The sequence below is a fragment of the Clarias gariepinus genome, chromosome 3 (assembly GCF_024256425.1).
Source record: "Clarias gariepinus isolate MV-2021 ecotype Netherlands chromosome 3, CGAR_prim_01v2, whole genome shotgun sequence".
NCBI classification, from domain to species: Eukaryota; Metazoa; Chordata; class Actinopteri; order Siluriformes; family Clariidae; genus Clarias; species Clarias gariepinus.
Genome location: NC_071102.1, coordinates 32738464 through 32760342, shown reverse-complemented (window position 1 = coordinate 32760342; position 21879 = coordinate 32738464). Strand labels below are relative to the sequence as shown.

Here is a 21879-nt window from a genome sequence, read left to right as displayed (position 1 = left end):
ATGCATTATGGGAAGAAGGTGAGCCTGCACAGGCAGTGTGATGCTCTGAGCAATGTACTGCTGGGAAATCTTGCGTAACAACCATTGTTACTGACTAAAAACACGCCGTGATTGAAACGGTGTTCCCTGTGTGGTCAGTGACCTCTTTCAGCAGGATACTGCTGGTGCTGCACAGGACAAATGGTTTAAGAATGGTTCGAGGAATACAATCACGAGTTAAAGGTTGTTGACTTAAAGTGTTGACTCCACATTCTCCAGATCTCTTAAAGAACTATTAATAAAATAGTTTACATGTTAGTGTATATAAAAAAGCTGTGAAGACTTTTTGTGTGATTTTTTTTTCGAAAATTTTTTTCAAAGAAAAGGAGAAAAAGTCCAAAGAAAATATCTTGTGTGTCTCCTGCGCTCACTCCTGGGGCTTACAAGTGTGTTTACATCTTACCATGGACGGGTTTATTGCTGTCTCTGATTGATGGCATGGAGCAGTTAATGTTGGCGCGTGAAGCTTTAACACAAGCTCGAAGAGGAGAGACCGTTGAGCTAATTGAAAGGATGCTCGTGTTGGATGATGTGAAGTGTATGACGTTTTTATAGTAGTAAAGGAGTGATGTACAAATGCTTAACACACACCCCCTGTACAGGAGCACATACAGTATACTGTATACAGTATACCTGTAGACAATCAGAGGTAGAGAGAGTAAGAAAGGGAGAAGTGATGTTTTTCCTCTATTTTTAAGGGCCCTGAGGGACGTCCTGGCCTCCCAGGGGCTGATGGGATACCGGGTCCCCCAGGGACCATGCTCATGTTTCCGGTAAGAAATCCATTTCTCTTTCATTGCACACATATGGCATAGTCACGCTCGAGGTCCTTGCTACAGTAACAGTGGTGGGCCACATGGTGGAGCTCTGCTATCAACAGATGTGTAGTCTTGTTCATTTTTTTATAAAATGCATTAAGTAACTGCCTTTCTTTTTTTCCTGTATTATTTAGTTAATGAGTAATTTGCCAGACTTTTCACATCCTGGCAGTGGGTGCTAGTAATTTGCTTCTCTCTCGCTCTGTCATTGCGCTCTCTCTCGCTCTCTCAGTTTCATTATGCCGGCGATTCTCAGAAAGGCCCCGTGTTGTCGGCCCAGGAGGCGCAAGCTCACGCCATCCTGCAGCAGACCAGAGTGAGACCTGCATCTCAAGCACAATTCTGTTTTTTTTCATCACACTGAGCTTGTTACACTCACAGCATGTACAAGACATGAAATCTCACATGGTTAATCAGAGCTTTGTTTTTCTCTCAGATTTCACTGAAGGGACCCCCGGGCCCGATGGGACTCACGGGCAGAGGAGGACCAATGGTAAGAGCTTGGTTACATGTCCACACCGACAATAACATTAACATTAGCATTAATATTAACATTGCAAGGCTCAAGTCTGGACTATCTGAGATCAGACTAGCAGCAGAAACAGTAGCTGATTTGTATGCCTGCCACATTTGTTTTATTTTTTCTGTCCCTTTATTTCTTTCTCTAATGACACGACTTTGTTATATGCTTCGGACATGTATTACTACATTACTTTCCTGACAATAATTTTCAATCCAAAAGTAATTAATGGATGTTTATTGACAATAAAATGTCATTAATGACTTCTGAAGCTGATGCCTGAGGAGAAATTAAAAGCCTGAGGGGTGGCTTGGTGGTTAGCACTGTCGCCTTGCACCTCCAGGGTCCGGGTTCGATTCCCGCCTCTGTGGGCATATCGTATGCATGTTCTCCCCATGCCTGGTGGTTTTCCCTCGAGTACTCCACTTTCCTCCCACATTCCAAAGATATGCCGACTAGGCTAATTAACATTCCCAAGTTGCCCGTAATGTCTGTGTGAGTGTGTATGCTCGTGTGCCCTGTGGTGTATTGGCACCCTGTCCAGAGTTTACCCCACCTCGTGCCCTAAGTCTCCTGAGAGAGGCAATACAGGATAAATCGGTATAGATGATGAGTGCGAGTGAGTAAAATTGCACAAGTACAAAGACAACAAAAGTTCAGAAATACAATTAATAATAGTCTATCTATCTATCTATTCATGCATCTGTCTATTCATATATTTGTATGTTTTATCGATTTATTTGAACATCTTGACAGCAAAATGAGAACTTCATTTTGGCAGTTTTTTTGGGGGGAAAAACAAGTTTTTGTTCTTTTTCTCAATAAAGCAAAAACTATTGCACACTGATAGATAATATTTTGCGCACTGCATCTTTAAGTCACAAATTTTAAAAGCACAAATGGCAAAATAATTTCCTAAAATGTTTGGGTTATATTACTGTGAATTTTGTGTGATTTTGCAAAATGCTATAACTCCATCTGCCACTGTTGTCCCAATGGATAAATCAGTTTGCAGTTGTGTTTGTGGTTATGTCATTGTGCAATGTAATATCAAAAATATGTTGGTTGAGTTTTAGTGAAAAACAGTATCATTTGATTGTGGTTTTGTAATGTGTCACTGGCAGAATTGGACATAACGAAGTGCTGAGGTTTGGTGCACAACAACCCTTTTTAATTACAAATTACAACCACAATACAACACAGTATTAAGGATACAGCACAGCGCTATGCTCCTCTTCTACCAGTTTCAGTTTCACTTCAGTAGTTGAAGACATACTATATAGTATTACTATAGTACGTACAGTATATGCTCTGTATAACTTGTGAAACAGAAGGTTGGAGATCGTAGTAAATGTTAAGCGACGCATACGCTGGTTTCCAAATGCTGTTCTAACTACAGTGACAGTAACCACAGTATAAATTTACATTTCCTTGGCTTCAACATTCTCTAAAAATCCATTAAGCACATTTAGTTTGCCAAGCCAGTAATTTCTCTTCACTGATCATGTAAAAGAAAGAAATGATGCGATTGGCCTATCAGGACATGTCAAATTTTGCATTGAAATGCGGCAGCTATCTATCTATCTATCTATCTATCTATCTATCTATCTATCTATCTATCTATCTATATGTTGTTGTGAATTAAAACTTTTTGCACTAGGTGTGTTACGCTATGTCTAGAAGCTTTGTATAATTCCGGAGATAAATCTCTAGAGAGAGGATTAAGTCAAGTAATAATTTTTTTTTCATCTAATCATAAATGCTGAACTTTTTGTTTCGTGAAGGTCAGTATAGGATTTTTATTCTCCTGGGTTGTTGAATAAGGAAAGAAAAAACCCAGATAGCTTACTGAGCCTATTTATCTGCTGGGCAAATATGAATAAACAAATAAATATCACATGTAATCTTCTTTTCTGGAGAACTAAGTGCAGGGAATTATCTAGGATTACAAAATATAGTACATGTTGTGTATATGCATGTATTTAATCTGATGTGTGCAGGCAAGGAAAGAAAAATTCCAAGGTTTTATCTGGACATATGTTTAATGCAGTACTTGTGGGATTTGTTATGGATTATATTTAATTATATAACTGCAGTGTGAAATTCTATTACACTTCACAAAAGACTTTTGTTCTAATGGATAGATCATCCTGCAGTTTTGTCCATATATACAGTATAATATATATTAATTCCCATGAAATTTAATTGCACATAAGCGTGTTAAAATGTCATGAGATTTGACATCTGTTATATTTTGGAATGACTAAAATGTTTTACGCGTTACCATGAAGTGCACAGAATGAAGGTGTGAGATTGCGTTAATTAACTAGATTTCAATTGCACGTGTATACTGTAAGCGCATTTAAAAACGTACAGCGCCATCTGTTGAATTTTAAGAAGTAATGAAGGTCGTATTTTTGAGGCTGTTTTTCATTAAAATTTCTAAATTAGCATATCTTCTCTTTTGTTCAGTAGTTTTTACATGATGCATACACAAAGAAACAGACAAACAGACAGACAAATATGTTAACTAAATTATTTTTCCGCAAATATCTTTAATGTACAGATGCCAACTTTACAGTTTTATTATATGTACAAATTTGAACAGTTGATTTTTTAAAGATATATCTGCTAGTTATACTCTGTAAATCCTTTATAATGGTTTTAATCTGGGTTGGTCTTCATAAGAGCCAGTTTCATCATAGTACTTGATGGGTTTTTTAAATGCACTTGACAATAGTGTTCTTGCAAGAACTGTTCCAGAACAGCTGACCTTTGTGTCTTAAAATAACTACTTTTGCTGTTGTAATTACCTAATATGTTATTGCATAGTTTGAAAAAATATAGTATTTTTCTATAATGTAGACATTATTACAAAACTATATTTTGTAAGCATATTGGGTTAATCCCCACTTAAAAAAAGCAAAAAAAAAACAAAAAAACTTTACAACAGTAAACACACACACACACACACACATATATATATATATATATATATATATATATATATATAGGGGGTGGACAGTTAAACACCTGGTTTTAGACCAAAACACCCCAAATAATATTTAGATCTGGTGATCGTGCAAGCCATGGGAGATGTTCAACTTCACCTTCATGTTCATCAAACCACTCTTGTCACTAGTCTTGCTGTGTGTATTGGTGCAGTATCATTCTGATACACGGCACCACCTTCAGGATACTATGTTAGAACCATTGGGTTCACATGGTCCTCCAGAATGGTTCAGTAGTCAACTGCCAATGACACGCCCATCTAGCACAAGTACTAAGCCTAGGGAATGCCGTGATATTGCAGCCCAAACCATCGCTGATCCACCCCTATGCTTCACTCTGGGCATGCAACAGTCTGAGTGGTACGCTTCATTGGGGCTTCTCCACACCGTAACTCTCTCGAAAGTGGGTAATGGTGGACTCGTCAGAGAACAATACGTTTCCTACTGTATTGTCCTCAACCCAAGATTTTTCGACTGCTGGCACCACTGAAACCCACGTTTTGCATTGGCACAAGTGACCAAAGGTTTGGCTATAGCATCCCGGCCATGTACATTGACCCTGTGGAGCTTCAGAAGAACAGTTTTGGTGGAAACAGGAGAGTTGAGGTGCACATTTAATTCTGCAGTGAGTTGGGCAGCTGTGGTTTTATGTTTTTTGAAACTAATCCGGATTAGCACCCGGACATCCCTTTTCAAACAGCCTTCTCTTGCGTCCACAGTTGGATGTGGTTGTTTACTCCTGTTGGATGTGGTTGACTGGCTGTCTTGGTCACAGATGCGCCAGTGAGACGCACACCAACAATTTGTCCTCTTTTGAACTCTGATATGTCACCCATAATGTTGTGTACATTGCAATATTTTAGGCAAAACTGTGCTTCTACTCTGCTAATTAAACCTTTACACTCTGCTCTTACTAGTGTAATGTGTAATCAATGAAGATTGGCCGCCAGGCTGGTCAAATTTAGCCATGAAACCTCCAACAGTAAATTGGCCAGTGTACTACTTTCATTCTCCAACCCCTGTATATTCATGTTTTCATTATGTTTTACTTCTTTAGTGAAACAGTAGTGATATAGTGATGACAGTGCCTTATTTAATCTTCTGTGCAGTATAAGTGGAATTCTGGGGCTTAATTAAATGTTGTGTAATCTCTACGAGAAACTCTAGTTCCTGTTAATTGCTATGTAATCGTTCCCTCACCAGCCCACCTTGTTGTGTGGGTTACAGACAGAGCATTGACACTGGAGACTCCTTCCATTAAATAAATGCCTCCTATCAAAAAGCTTTGATCAGCACATCAAAAAACATAATAATACACAAGAAAATAGGTTCATTATCATGCCTAGAGTATGTACAGCGTCTAACATACTATTCCCTGTGAGTGAGATTTTACTCATAACATACAGTATTAGACTGAGCACATTAGTATGAATCATATAAATGATTTATATTACATCTGGAGCTGCTGTCAGAGTTGTGGCGTTATAGAATATTAATCAACATCTCATGTGCGTGTTATAGGGTCCCCCAGGCTCCAGCGGACTTAAAGGAGACAGCGGGGACGCTGGACCACCGGTGAGCAAATTTTTCTTGCATAGCTCTCTTTTCTATTTAATATGACTAATTTGTTAAAGTGTCATGTTGTTTTTTAATGTGCTACCAGTTCATTACATTCACTGCTACTCACTAGAGATACTTCATTTACATTAACGATTACCCCTTGAAACTTCACATTAAAAAGGGATGTTATTTGGAGCATTTTCTACATTTAAATATTTTTTTCCTTTTTACTCTTGTTTTGTCTCTGTCACAAAGGGGCCACGTGGGTTGCCAGGTTCACCAGGTCCTAGCGGGAAGCCAGGCAAACGGGTAAGAGCTGCACTGAACTGTACAGTATATGGTTCCGTGGTTGCAGTATCTTCTTTTAGGAACTTGTTGCTATTTAAGAAAGAGATAACACAGATAACACAATTCTAATTATCCGAAACAAAAGCACTCGTTAAGGCAGATTTATACATCTAGAGTTTCTGATGAATATTGCATAAGTACGGTGATTATATGCGGATCAACGTAGTAGCAATCGCCCTGAACCTTTTTCTTCAGGGACGCTCGGGGGCAGATGGAGGTCGAGGAGCTCCAGGAGAGACAGGCGCAAAGGTGGGTTTTATAATGAACTTTTTCAACTTTCAAGCAACAACATCTTACCGTTAGTGTGCTGTTTAAATTATACATATTAATCACGTTTTACTTCTCATACGTGTTTTAAGAGCATGAGCATGGTATTTGAGTTGGCATGTGTGAATGTACTAATGCTGGAGGTGTTAACTCGGGCGAGTATGTGAGCCTTATTAGTACATAAAGGAATAATATGGTAACATAAAATGTTCATAAGTTTTCATTTACTTTAAATGTACTTCATCAGCCAAGATTATTTGCGTCATAAGGGGTAAAATGCCACTGATGAAAAAGAATCATTTATATTATATGGAATGTTACATAAATAAATACAGTACAGTATACAGTATGTTTACACTCTGCAAATGCAGTTTCTTGTGGTCGATTTTGTCTTTTGGAAAACATTAGAAATATCCTGTTCAATGTGTTGACTTTTACCTTATATTAAATACAAATTTCCCACCCACTATTATGTCTTAGAAAACGGCTAACACCTGCCGTCTCCAAGAAACATAGCTACATAGGGCAGTGGTGGCTCCACACAAGCTGTGGGTTACTGAATTACTGATCATAAGGTTGGTTCAAGCCCCAGCACCACCAGGGTTCCACTATTGAGCCCTTGAGAAAGGCCCTTACCCCTATTTGCTCCAGGCGCGCTGTATCCTGGCTGACCCCAATTTCCTAACTGGGAAACCAAAAAAAACCCAAACATTTCACTGTGGTGTACATTTTACAAATAATTGAATTAGTATGTACCCTCTTTCACCCACAATAGCCCAAAATACCAACGATTGGCTATTGGCCCTACGATTGACAGGGTAGAAAGATTGTTTAACCCCACCCATGCAAAAAGCATGGTCGCAATCTTCTTCTGCCAATGGACCTCATGCCTTTCTGTTGCACCACTCATGAAAGATCCTCACTTTGCCTGTTGCGTTTCTGCTTGTACACCATTTTTGACCACAAAATTTATGCGAAATGTGGCCTAAATGCCTAAAACCTACATAAAAAGCTCATCTTTATTAGGTATCTTATACTAGAAAGTCTTAATTATGTTGCAGTTAATTTATATAGATTAATCAAATTAACATGTCTGACGTTTTTTCTTTTGTCTGACGATTTATAATCAGTGTAACAAGAAAAGAGAATAAAAAAATGACTCCAACATTACTATCAACTTTAGGTTTTACTAGCTTATGTTTTTTCATATTAATAACCTAACTAGCTTGACTAGCTGCTAGTATAATAGAGAAATTAGCTGGCTAATATAGTATTGTTTCTTACAGAAACTACACAATATCAAGTTAAATTTGTATATTCGAACTGCACCTGCTACTTATTACAATTTCAGTAAACAGCACAGTTTGGAGAATGTAATGATATAAAGATTTTAGGTGTTAGTCTTCTCTGCTAATTAAGGAATGTTAGCCTTGTAGATGCAGTGTACTTAAACATGCCATGACTGATCGACTGCATTCTGAACAAGCCAAAAGGCAGACAACGAAGGAGAAAGAAAGGAGAGCACTGAGGCATCTGTAAGAGAAAGGTTTACTCGCTGACAGAACGGCTAACTGTGAGACTCCGTCAGGTCATCTTTCTGTTCGTGACTTCCACCCACAGACTCGCAACAGATGGAGATGATCTACAGAGACGAGCTGTCAAATCTCTTTGACCTGTTCGCTCTGTGTGTGTAATAATAAGCAGAAATGACATTGAGGAAAGAGAACGACTTTAGCACGAGTTAATATAGGGCTTTTTAGTGTGTGTGAGTGAATGAGAGAGAGAGACGGAGTGAGCTTGCTGTTCATGACATACTATGTCTGGCTTATTTATTTCTATTTATGTGCCTTACATTTTAGTAATAACTATAGCATATAAAAGTTAGCATTGATTAAGTTAGTGTACCAGCCGTATCATTAACTAGCTTATTAGCATAATAGCGTAATAAATACAGAGAAATTGCATGATTTAATAGCTAGTTTGGTCTGTTCTTGTCACACAATAACACCTGCCACCAAGTAGAACTGAATCAGAGATTGATTAAAATCACATGATGTAATTACAAGCTGTTAACTAGCTAAGAAACTTCGCTGATTATTTATTATTTGCCTACTGGTTTTAATTTTAGTGTAATCATAAATAATATTTATTCAGCATTCTATGTCCTGGTTTGTATTTTTTATTCTACATTAACCACCTTGTTAGGAAAGTCCATGATGTAAGTGTTACAGTAGCCTAGGTTTAGCGTAATTTCTTAGTTCCTGGTTTTCACGTATTAACATTAGCTAGCATGTTAGCAAAATAGGCTACTGGTTTAAAATCCGTTGCGTGATAATTAGCCTCGATTTTGACTAGCTAGTAGCCTAGGTTAATCCATGGCAAAAAATTTTTAAGTGCAGAACTGCACTTAAAGGAGAAACAAATAAGCCCATAATGAGATTAAAGACAGGTATAAATGGGATGCATGAAACACATAAGAAATATTATAGTTTTATTGAACATCCTAAATGAACAGCATACAGTGTAATAAATTTACAACTCACAATATAACAGACACGAGCAAAGTATGGCAAATCAAGACACTTAATGATACAAAATGTCATGTACCTGACAAAGATATTGTAGCGTTTTTACGCCGGGAAGGATGGTGGAGAGACAAGTGAGCTTATTTGCTGCCCAATGCAATGGCTGGGAGTACTTTATTAGCACACAGCAGGTATGGCATGAGCAGCACCTTCACTCAGGAGCCTACATCCAATTCAGCACTAGCTTGAACTGGAGCACATTTCACACGTCACACCCACCTCACACACAACAGGGCCGAAGCCACCAACCCAAACACCTTTCCCCATCATGGTGAACACACCGACATTCCCGCAAGGCATGCTGGTCGTCAGCCGCCGCCCCGCCCACGCCACAATATTAAGTGTCACACTGTTTAACTTACCACAGACTCTGTGGTTTTAACTTACATTTTGACTCCTTAACAATAATTATTAATTTTAAATTTGGCGCGAAAAAGTAAAAGCCACCTTCTCCGTCCGCTTTGTCTTCTTTGTCTTTTCTTCATTTTTATCTGCGGCAGCCAAAGTAGGTGGTGCGCTACCGCCACCTAAAGGTCTGGGTGAATTAAGTCTTTTTTTTTTTTGCTGACTTGACGCCGAGGCCTGATGATGCCCTGCATATTTCTCTAACACACTGGACACTTAAACATTTGCAGGCATCAGGATTTGGTCTTAAATGATAAGTGTATACAGAAATCACTGAACACAAACAATAAAACAATATTTTGTATACTGTATTTTAGTTCTTTATTGGTAATGACATTTGTACAGAATGTAAAGTAAGTTTGCCATTTGCCAGTTTAATTTCAATAAATTCATTAAGGTGTACACATTTGTAAAAGGTTAGCCATGTTGATTAACTAGGGACACCTGGGTGTACTGTACGATAATATAATTGGTGGTTGGATTATTATTATTTTTAAATAAACAAGCTAGATTTTGAAATAAAACATCTATCTATTACAGAGCAATTTTTTAAATTGACTTCAGTTGTTACCAACCTACATATCTACATATCTTCATTTTAGAGATCCAACCTACTAACCCTCCCCTCCATCTAGCACAATTTAGCCATTCTTTGCATTATATTTTAATTAATATACTGTATATGAGTCAGGATTGTGCAATATAGAGTGACTTTTTTTTAGCAGAATATATTCTTTAATATAAAGAACTCAATTTTATTTTATTTTAACTAACTATAAAAGCACTTTTTTGCATATCAGAACATATCAGAAAACCCAAATGCACTGTATACTTTATGTGTGGGGAACACTGCCTTGGGGAAACAAAAAATATGAGAGTCGCACACAAGACAAATACAGTATGAACCATTTCTGAGATTTAGAGGTAATGAGCCATCTTTCAGAAGATGCAGAAAATGCCTACATCTCATTCAAGTCTCAAAGATGGCTCATTTCTGTCTAGGAGACAAAGAAGAGATTAACATAAATTCTCATCTTGAAGTTTCTTTGCTATGGAAAGCTTCTCATTATTCTAACATTAGCAAGATTGGTAGCAAATTTAGGCTGCTGGTTGAAATTGTAGTACAATAATTAGCCAAGTTGATCTAGTATACCTAATAAGAAATTTTGTTTATGGTATGTGCTATATTGGGTAAGATGGCAAACTGGAGCACATACCATAATATAACATACTATTAATGTTGTATTTTAGACATTACAGTTGTAAGCACCATAGCACTTTATAAAGTACCAGGGACAGTACTATGGCACTAAAGGCTAGTACTGTGATACTGTATGTATCACCATACTATGATATGAATACCATGGTAAGGTGCTTTATTGGGTAACATGGTAGTACTATGGTATGTACTAATGTACAACGTACCACAGTACCATGTTAATGCAGATACCTGCTGAATGTTGGTAGCCACTATAGACTCAAAAGTACCAAGGCGTTCACCAAAGTGCTGTGTATTACTTAAGAGGTATCAGGAGGTATCAGTGCCATAACAGGCTAAATGGCACTACAGAGGTCACTATGTAAATACTACCACTATGGAATATATACTGTATATACTGTATGTACCATATATTATACACTGTATAACATAATTTTGACAGTATCCTGGTATGTGTTCCATAGTTCCATACTACGGTATATGGTAGAGTGCTATTCTATAGTACATGTACCTTTCTACCAAAGCACAGTATGTACCATGCTGTGGTATATGCACTGTATCAGCAAATATGTACCATGGTTCTATATACCATGTTACAAGTACAGTACTACTGGACTACAGTTGTACCTTTACAAGCTCTGATAATTTAATTTCTACCAACGTCTACCAGCTGGTTTGGGAAGCTGACCAGTCATGACATCAGAGACATGAATCATAATAATAAAACTACTCTTAACCATCTTGTAAGAAAACATTGATTCTGGTTTCGATTAATTTGCCCTAGTTTTAATCAGCCTCCTAGCTCTTTCTCAACCTTTGCTAGCTTCTACTCAAATAGACATACTGTTGAGGTAATATTCGGCAAGCTAATTTCTTCTCCTGCTAGCTTTAATGCATTACTGTGTTTACTGTGAGTGTGTGTGTGTGTGTGTGTCAGAGAGCTTGCTATTTATCATATGCTCTGCGTCTCGCTCATTCATCTCTATCTCTCATGCAGGGTGACAGGGGCTTTGATGGACTACCAGGGCTTCCAGGGGACAAAGGACACAGAGTGAGTGTGGCACAGGGCACCGCTTAATCAAATCCTACATCCCCAGCACAGTCGAGCACATCTGTTTGGCTGTGAGATGCCGTTATGTCTCTGCCCAGCTGTGCAGTTAGCATCATCAATGCTTTTTTTTTTAAACGGATACACTCTGGTCATTATTCATATCATTTTTAGAATTATTTAGAACAAAATTTTAATGAAGACAAAATGATTAGACTGAAAGAACTGAAAATAATTTTTTTTGAATCAGTCAATCAAAAAGAATCTATTAAAATTTAATTGTAGAGTTTGTTGGCAGCCCCTTTGGCAGCATTCTTCTCAAAAAGAGAGCTCCAAGGCAAGTTAAAATGCCTGCTTTCTACAGCCTTTATCCCTGACACTAGATTGCTGTCAGATTACGTGATTGATTGAAAACTCCTTTTTACTGGTGGTAATGTAATCATTTAATTATATACACTGTAATTATTTAAAGTGTGTTTTCTATATATTTCAACACTACAGGTTAGGTGCATGATTATTATATACATTTTCACATTTTTTGCATCATACAACAATGTATGATTACTGCTTGATATGTGAATGTTTATTTTTATTTAAAGGACTTTTATATTTTGTCTGTTTAGGGGGATCGAGGAAAGCCAGGACAGCATGGTCTACCTGGTGAATCTGGTGAGAAGGTGATGAAAACCTTGATTTTGTATGAAAAAAATATAGGAATAATTCGACGAGATCACAAAATGTGTCCACTTTTTTGATTACAGGAAATGGGAAGCTGTCTGATAGCTGTTTAGTAACTGAAGTTTGTGTTTCTAGTTTTGCGCCTGTGTATGAGGTTAACATATTTAAGAAGTAATGAAAACTTATGGTTACCAGTTTATCCTTAAATTGTATTGAATTGTTCAGGTTTCTTGTGTGCGGTTAATTAATAAATTATAAAAAGGACAGCATAACACTTAAACTTTAAACTTAAAACAGATAAAGTAGCATCTTAAACTGGAATGACTTTCTTAGCACACTTGCTATCTCTATTATAGGGTGTACTGTACAGTAGTTTACAGTAGTTCAATAAGACATAAATATCAAGAGGAAACCAGGTATCCTCTTGTATTTCTATATTTATCCCAAAGTGTATTTACATAAATAAATATTCAAAGTAATGCTTAAAGGCTTAAAATACTACTATTTTATTGAATTGAAATATTTATTCAATTGAATTGAAAAAGTGTGAAAGTTGAAGGACTCTTCAGTTGGATTTTTTCCCGACTGGTAGCATGGAAATGTAATCCGAAACGATGAGTCAGTCGGTGACACAGTGTTGTTCTGCTCTTTTATTAAACTGTTTATCTTTACATGGCATTACTGAACCAAATCACCAGACGGTCTCGGGCGGCTGTGAATTTTAAGCTCCAGATGCTTGACTGTGCATTTTGCACATTGATACATTTTGTTTGCTTGTTAGCAACATTAGCTTGGTAGCTACAGTATAATTTCCAAAACAAAAGGAAGCAAACATTTGACACCAAGCAGAATAAATTACTCTTCAGGTAAAAGGAACATTGTAAGAGATTAAAAAAAATTTTTTTTTTTTTGGTCTCATTGTAAGGCTCAGAATGCTAATTTTGATCCTTAGCCTAATTGAGTGTTTAGTCTTTTAACTAATAAGCTTTTGAAAGGCTTTGCTGTCCCAGGTGTAGCTGCAGCAAAACCTCATGAATTGTATAAAAACAGACACGAGTACTAGTGTGCATGGTGGATCCCAATTATGCAAAGTTGTGCGATGTATTATGCAGTGATTCATGCTGATCAAAGCTTTCGAGAGAGGCCAAAAGGGAATATCTTTGCATAAATAAGGTTTTTCTCATCATTTTAGCTCGGACTCTGACCGAGCTGTGATACGATTCTGCACTATAATACAGTGAAGATGCTAAATTAGGGAACGATGCTCTTTATTTTTAGGGGGCAGATGGACCTGTAGGACCAAGAGGACAACCAGGTGAACCTGTAAGTATTACACATACTCTCTCTCTCTCTCTCACACTTATACACACACACACACACACACACACACACACACACACACACACACACACACAGATGATACACCTCGTTACCCTCTCTCCATCTGGCTCATGGCTGATTATCTGTGACTCCAGCCCGAATCGGTTCCCTGCAGGTGAGCTGCCTCTTTAAATACATCAACCAGCGGTGAGAGAAAGTGAGAGTAAAAAGCAACGCTGGCATTAGCAGGAAGTGAGCTCTATTAGAGAGTGCCAGGCCAAATCGTGCACTCCTTAGAGCTGGAGACACGAAAGAGATAGGGCAGAGCGCTGGAGATAAATGCAGGGTTAGAGATAGATGTGCCAGGAGATTGGCCAGGGAGGAGGAATGGAACCCTGGCCTGTATGATTATATTTCCATATCAATCACCTCCCCGGAGATCACAGATGTGGCTCTGGAACAGGTGGCTTGGCCGGAGTACAAAGTCTGACAGCGATATAAACAAAATACACACATACACACATGCGTATGTATGCACATTCAGCTGAGTCTCTCAATGCAGTAGCATGCATACGCTATAAGAAACAAACATTAATTGTACCACTTGGGGTAAATTGTTTCTACTTTATTTGCAGAAGTTATATCAATATACATTCAGACTCAGGTTATGCATCTGCCGAAGTTGATTTATTTGTTAAAAAATGCCTAACTAGGTCCCTTTCTTATCATTGTGTAAATGCTTTCTATTAAACTGCACTTACTACTGTCATTTACTCTCTCTCTCACTGATCATTTATAACACTTATAACATCCTGTATTCAGGGTCGTGGGGGGGCATGGAGTCTGTCCCAGGAGACTTAGGGCACAAGGTGGGGTATACCCTGGCTGGGGTATTAATCCATTGCAGGGCACACGCATACTCACATCGTCATTCACTCACTACGGGTATGCCAATTAGCCTAATCTGCATGTCTTTGGACTGTGGGAGGGAACCTACCAAGCAGGAGGAGAACATGCACACAGACCCCAACGGTGGGAATCAAACCCAGAATCTAGTGCTAACCATGTTGTCTGGGCTGGTGGTGTACTGGTTAGAACCGTGGCCTTGCACCTCCAGGGTCAGGATTTGCTTTGGGTCTGTGTGCTTAGCGTGTGCTTCCCATGTTCTCTCCGTGGTTGGTGGGTTCCCTCTGGGTACTCTGGTTTCCTCCCACAGTCCAAAGACATGCAGATTAGGTTCACAAATCGCGCGTATTGTGTGTGTGTGTGTGTGTGTGTGTGTGTGTGTGTGTGTGTCCTGCGATGGATTGGCACCCTGTCCAGGGTGTACTCTGCCTTACTGGGATAGGCTCCAGGTCCCCCCACATCCATGTACAGGATATGCAGTATAGAAGTTGAATAGATAAATGTTGAACTCTTGAGTTGCTATTGAAGCCCAGAGCTACATCAACATTCTGAATTAAAGGTCCCATATTTTTCTATCTTTTAACACAGGTATCAGAGGTCTCCCAAAGTGCGTCTATTAATCCTCCAGCTGACAAACCCCTCAGATAACCTGTTATTTCATACCTCAACCTCCCTCCGTTTCTCTTTTCTTTTGAACATGCTGCTTCAGTCTCTGTGTGTACTGTAATTACGTTAATGCCTAGCCACGCCCCTGTCGGAGCACAGCAGAACTGAGCAAGAAACCCAAGGAAAATTGAATTGGCTTGTAGATGCACACTGGGGGCCCATTTTAATGTCTAACAATGACTAAAAAGTAAACTTTCATATTAGGTTCTCAATAATATCTTTACATTAATTATAAGAATTATACTTAGACATGGTTGTTAAAATATAATTCTTGGAAAAGTAATTAATGAGAATTTTGGTAATGAAACATTATTAACCAATCTCGAAGTCTATCAATTATTTTGTATGTTGTGGCTGTAATGGGGTTTTGGAACGGTGTTGTACTCATTTCAGGGGCCCAGAGGACTTGTAGGACCCAGAGGACCAGTCGGACCACCTGGACAGCCTGTAAGTCACCCTCCACTACTAATGTATGCACAGAACAATTCACAAACAGTAATATCAGATGGGAAATATAAATATGGATAGGATATCGGCTGTTTGTTATTAGCTCCTATTCGTTAGCCTGTGACATTTCAAGAGCTGGTTTGATTTTCAGGGTGGAGGATAAGTGATTAAGTTGAAGGTCAGACAAATTTATTGATTTATTTATAAATTAGGATGTGAGGGTTTTTTTTTTCTGCTAATAGTGAATGTTAGAAATCGGGACCAAAGTAAGAGACGCACACATTGTATTCATGTTTTGTATAGTGTAAAAAAAAAAAAAAAAAAAAAAAAAAAAAAAAAAAAAATATATATATATATATATATATATATATATATATAATAAAATATTTTAAAAATAATAAAACAATAAAAAAGGATGCAGATAAAGATCAATACTACCATTATTTTAAACAGTATATTTTTTGCTTTAAACATTTATAAGTCAAAAGTGGCTTTTATTGGAATTTTATTGTTATTTTATTATCAGTGTTCTCTTGAAGTACTGTATAACATGAAACAACACAACTGTATAAGTTTTGTTTTTATAAATACATAAGGTGCATGAGTGCAAGGAGTGTGTGAGAGAAGACAAGACAATATGCAAGACAATTCCTTGTTAGAAGTCGAATAAAACACACACAAACAATTAGTTAATGAAAACAAAATTAAAGTAATCTGACTTCTCAGATTTTTTCTTCCTTCAGTTGTACATTAGTAGATTTACGTTTATAGCATTTGGCAGACGCTCTTATCAGAGTGACTTACATTGTTATCTCATTATAAATCTAAGCAGTTGAAGGGCCTTGCTTAAGGTCCCAACAGTGGCAACCTGGTGGGGTTTGAACCTGTGACCTTTTGATCCACAGTCCAATACCTTAGCCACTGAGCTACCCCTGCTTTTTTAATTTTTTTTTGAAAAAGTCAAATATTAAAAGTAAACTAATAGAAAACATGGTTCCTCTTGTAATTTCGTATTATAATATGCACAACAATATTTTTTTTTCAAAAAGCTCCACCTTGTGACAGCCACATTTGACAAACTCCCAACCTTTAGGTTTTGTGAAATACAGTATATCTATTATACATCTCTATAATGGTTGCTCAGTAGTCGTGTGTATTGATCCCACATCAACAATCTCGCATCTTTCATGCCCGTGAGTCCTTCTTGCTCAAGGCGGGTGAAAATAGTCTATTTTTCAAAAGCTTTGCTAAGAGCAGAGGTCGAGTCCGTTTCCTGTGCGAGCGTTCGCTAATGAAGTGATTCAGAGATATTTATAGAAATCTTTGGATGAGCAAAATTTTTAAAATGTTCCAGTGCTGGTTTGGTTACAGTATGTTATACTTATCCAGTTCAGTCCTAAAGGTCAGATTGTTTTTTTTATATTGTATAACTCTGACATGTGTCTTTTAGGGGATACGTGGTGTGGATGGTATTCAAGGCTTAAAAGGCAACCCGGTGAGTTTCTGTAAAAATTACTATTATTAATGATGAGTTACAAACTGTACTTAATGGTCTTAGCACTAAAGAACAACCACGCAAGAGCTGCTTTTCTCAGTCTTTCATTAAGGTCATAATATTAATGAGACATCCAATATAGAAGTGCTGGGACACTATTCAGTAAGCTTGGCTCGGCTCGGCTCGTTAGATGACTAACATGAGATATTAGCATGAAAGCTGAAGCTTTGGAAGCTGATCTGTTAAACGATCCTGCAGATTAGGAGGTGAGGGAGCAGGACTAAAGTGCCGCTGCATCGCTCTCTGATCTGAATCCCTTAGGGTCTGTTCTCACTGAAGTACAAGACCTTAATATGCAATGAGCACATAAAAGCAAGCTTAGCCACTTATCTCATAGCCATCATAACCATAAAAAGAACAATATATTGCTTATATTTCATCTTTTCAAAGGGTCTGTCAGGAGAGCCTGGTCCTCCAGGACAGCAAGGGAACCCAGGCGTACAGGTACATCCGTCGCTTAATTCATCACCGGAATGCATCAGACATATTTATCAGCACACTCATGTGGTTCCATGTCTTCTTTTAGGGCTTTCCAGGTCCTCAGGGTCCTATTGGCATGCCTGGAGAAAAGGTAAGTGGTGTATTTGTGTGGACTGACCTATGACCTGCTTCAGAGATCAGGACTAAGCGGAGTGTGTTCGTTCCCAGGCTTTACTCGGAACCCTGGCAGATAATCAATACTGAATCCACACTGAGAGTTACTGAGAGTGGCTTAAATCCTGTTAGTACTAAACAAATAACAAACAGAACTGGAACAAACACTGTGGCTGCCAGTTTTCAGGCCAATGCAAGATGTAAAAATATGATTGTGGTATTATAGAATCATTGCATTATTGTGAGCAATGGAGCAAAAAATGTGGTTTTCTTTTCAAAAGTGGCATGAGTGGTGCAACTGAAAAATCTCTCAGCAGAGAAGATTGCTTTTTAAATCATACTTGATACGGGCCAATCGTGTGCATCTCTGACATCATGCATGTGGTAAAGGATTGATATAACTTTTTGTTCGGTGTGTTATGTTGCCAAGTGACTTCCGGTGTCTTGGAGGAAGCTTTGGGGTGACTCATAGTGATCCGTAGCCTGTCTGTATTAGAGCTGTGAGATTTAATTTATTATGCAATTTAATCGATTTTTCTTAAAATTTATATGTCTATTTTCAATTCAAAATCAATTCACACAAAGTATTTATGTCAACTTTTAAACAGTAAAATTTCTAACATTGACAAATTGCTTAAAAATATAAGACAATAAGATAAGATATACTTTTATTCGTCCCACAGTGGGGAACTTTCTTTGTTACAGCAGCGAATAAAAACAATTGTGCAAATATATATATATATTATTTTTTTATAGTTCATGTGCTGTCTGTGCATTATTTCCATCTACTGGACTGCAATGTGCAGTGGAAAATTGGCAGGAGGGGAAGATTATTGCTTTGTACGAGACGTGACATCTATAAAAATTACAGAACTTACATTACAGAACTTACAGATAACCTCACATGACCGAATGAGAATCTTCACATGCATATTTTATTGGTGTATATTTAACTAGACAGAAAACTGGGTGGGGAGACATGGGACGTGCGGAATTATCTGTTTTTTAATTTATTGTGGTGAACTCAGAGTAGGAATTCTTAAGGTATGACAACACTCACATCAGTATTATAAGCCGATCAAAAATAAGGAGGGCTGGATAGCGCATTTCTCAGAGTGTGTTACAGCGTCCTCAACGTTGTGTGACTGTTGTGAGTGTTTGGTTAGAAAACAAAATGTATGGACTTTTAATTATCTTCAAACGATTTTTTAATCTGTTTTTTAACCATTAATACTATAATATGTAATATAAGCATTTACATATTTTTTATGTCAGTTGTCATATGTTTTTCTCTGGTAGCAATGTTAGCATTGCTAGCAACATTTTCAACTAAACACAGCTAGATCTAACTCGTAGACATCATGCTAATTTGTAATTTACAGTATAGTCAGTGTTTACAAATCAAATGATTGTTTACAAATCAAATGATTACAGTTTTAGATAAAAGGGCAGTTTTTTTCAAAAATGTAATCATTTAATTTGTGAGCACGGTTTCCTCCGGGTACTCCGGTTTTCTCCCACAGTCCAAAGACATGTAGATTAGGCTAATTGCCGTTCCCAATTGTGTGAATGAGTGTGTGAGTGTATGTGTGTGTGCCCTGCGATGGATTGGCACCCTGTCCAGGATGTCTCGTGTCCTAAGCCTCCTGGGATAGGCTCCAGGTCCCCACGACCCTGAATACAGGATAAAGCGGTATAGAGGATGAGAGAGAGAGTGAGATTTGTGAACCCTGCCTCATCATCCGGGATGTTAAATAAACCAATTAATGTATTTTAGAATTCTTAAATCTTATTTGTTCTGGATAAAATCATCCAGTCAGTCACATGTTTCTGTTAAAGTGGTGTGAAAGAATAAGCGCACAGCCTCAAAGCAGGGTTTATATTAACACAAAGAGAGAGAGAGAGAGAGAGAGACAGGAACTTTATTGCTTTACTTGAAGTGAGGAAAATGTGATTTTGTCCATGTTTCTGTGCTAATTAGGAAGTGTCTCGAAATATGCTAAGTACTAACGGCGGATTTCAAAATGTCACAGAGCATAAGTCTCTTCATTTCTGACCTTAGGAAATAAAAATAAATATATAATTTGAGTGCAAATGGAAAATAATTGGGTTATACCGAACCAAAATTGCAACATGGCTCTAAATTTCATGTTTGTAGATAAAAAGTGTTAATGGTGTACAGACTAAATTAGTATCGCACCCTTTCCATGCTAGAGAGCACAGTGATAGGAGCAGTATAAGAGGCTTGGATAATGTTAGAGTATTATGGTCCCTATGTGACTTACTAAACATTGCCTCCCTATACTGTGTACAAGGGGTGTTCGAGTCAAAGGGACTTTTGATTGTGCAGAATTGCATAATTTCACTATTGCTTAGATGCCATCGAGGTAGAAAGTTTGCTCAGTGCATAAAAGCCATGATTGGACTGCCTGCTACAGTACTGTACATGTCTGAGACACTGGCCTCCCAGGAACTCCTTTAATGTCCCAAACATGTGGAAACGGCTTGGTGCGAGGTCAGGACTACACAGGGGGATGTGGAAATAAATTCCAGTCGAGTACCTTTAATGTGCATGATTGTGCGTACAGTTTCCGCAGACATATGCGTCTCTTCCGCAAGTTGGGGACAAATTTCCCATCGATTTTTTTCTAGGATCAAATATAATTCAGATATTTTACTCTGGCTGAGTCTTATCACTGTACTGTGCTTGAAGTCAATTGCTTTACATTTAATTCACTAGAAATTTCATCACAAGTCCTGGTTTGACTTGAACACCCGTCGTATTTAAATAATAATTATAGTAGAAAACCAAACCTGCAAATACTTTAACTCAAAATGCCCGTTCTTTTTATTTGCCTTTTAAGACCACCAGTTCTGAACAAGTCAACAGAGTTTGTCCTCATATTTTTAAAAATAGAAATCATACTGTGGGAAAAATCTGGACCGCTCAATCCTTATGAGAATGAAAAGCATGCTGGTGCTTAGAAGATTTCATTTTCTTTCTCCAAGCCTTTTGTCTTTGAATTCTATCACTCTTCTCTGTTTTTGTTGTGTGTATGTGTATGTGAGTGTGTGTGTGTTTCCTACTAACAAAGCATCATTTGGTTTCTAGTCATGACCCACGCCGCTGACAGCATCCGTTACTCCGAAAATGAACGTTTCCTGTAATAGCGTCGGCTGTAATTTATGGAAGGGTCCCTACACCGCCAGGCATACTTGTATTGTGAGTTTAATGAATGAGGAAAAGCCTGGATTGTCAGAATATTGTAATTTATGAACACACAGACGTGAGAGCTGCTTGATTTAACCACAAGCCTTTTATTTAAGTGTTGTTTCTGAAAAATATGAACACTTTTTTAAATATATTATTATTATTATTGTAGGCCACAGTAGACTGCTATTTTTTAATCTAAATGAGAATGAAGATAAGGTGAAAGAGTTTGTATTTGATACGAGTACAGGCAAAAATACTTCTTTTTTTTTGGGATGGAAAATCTCTACACTTTTTTTCGTTCATCTTGAGACCTTGTCTGAAATGTAAACTCTTTGTTGTTTAACATATAACCTGTAAGAGTTTTGCTTGGCGGTGCACACAACTCAATTATTTCGAATGTGTATATAATATTAATTATAATTCTGCTAATTTACACAATTCGATTCTCACCTCGGGTCTGTGTGTGCGAAGTTTGCGTTCTCGTGCTTTGTGGGTTTCCTCCCACAAGACAAAGACATGCAGATTATGTTACTTTCCATTCCCAAATTGGCTTTACTGTGTGTGTGTGTGTGTGTGTATGTGTGTGTGTGTTTGTGCACATGCAATGGCCCAGCACTCTGTCTAAGGCGTACAGTACCTCGCCTCGTGCCTTAAGTCTCCCGGGATAGGCTCCAGGCCC

At 37.9% G+C, this 21879-nt stretch overlaps 1 protein-coding gene across 2 annotated transcripts in view; it reads left to right on the top strand.

Annotated features, from left to right (window-relative positions):
* Positions 1-21879, top strand: part of col5a3a (collagen, type V, alpha 3a) — a 94456-nt gene that overhangs the window by 34088 nt on the left and 38489 nt on the right. For both annotated transcript variants that reach the window (XM_053491607.1, XM_053491606.1), the window contains 13 exons: positions 738-812; positions 1090-1173; positions 1294-1350; positions 5910-5963; positions 6204-6257; positions 6492-6545; positions 11770-11823; positions 12444-12497; positions 13777-13821; positions 15784-15837; positions 17288-17332; positions 17783-17836; positions 17919-17963. In XM_053491607.1, coding sequence (XP_053347582.1) covers positions 738-812; positions 1090-1173; positions 1294-1350; positions 5910-5963; positions 6204-6257; positions 6492-6545; positions 11770-11823; positions 12444-12497; positions 13777-13821; positions 15784-15837; positions 17288-17332; positions 17783-17836; positions 17919-17963 — 729 coding nt within the window. The remainder of the gene's footprint in view (positions 1-737; positions 813-1089; positions 1174-1293; positions 1351-5909; positions 5964-6203; positions 6258-6491; positions 6546-11769; positions 11824-12443; positions 12498-13776; positions 13822-15783; positions 15838-17287; positions 17333-17782; positions 17837-17918; positions 17964-21879) is intronic.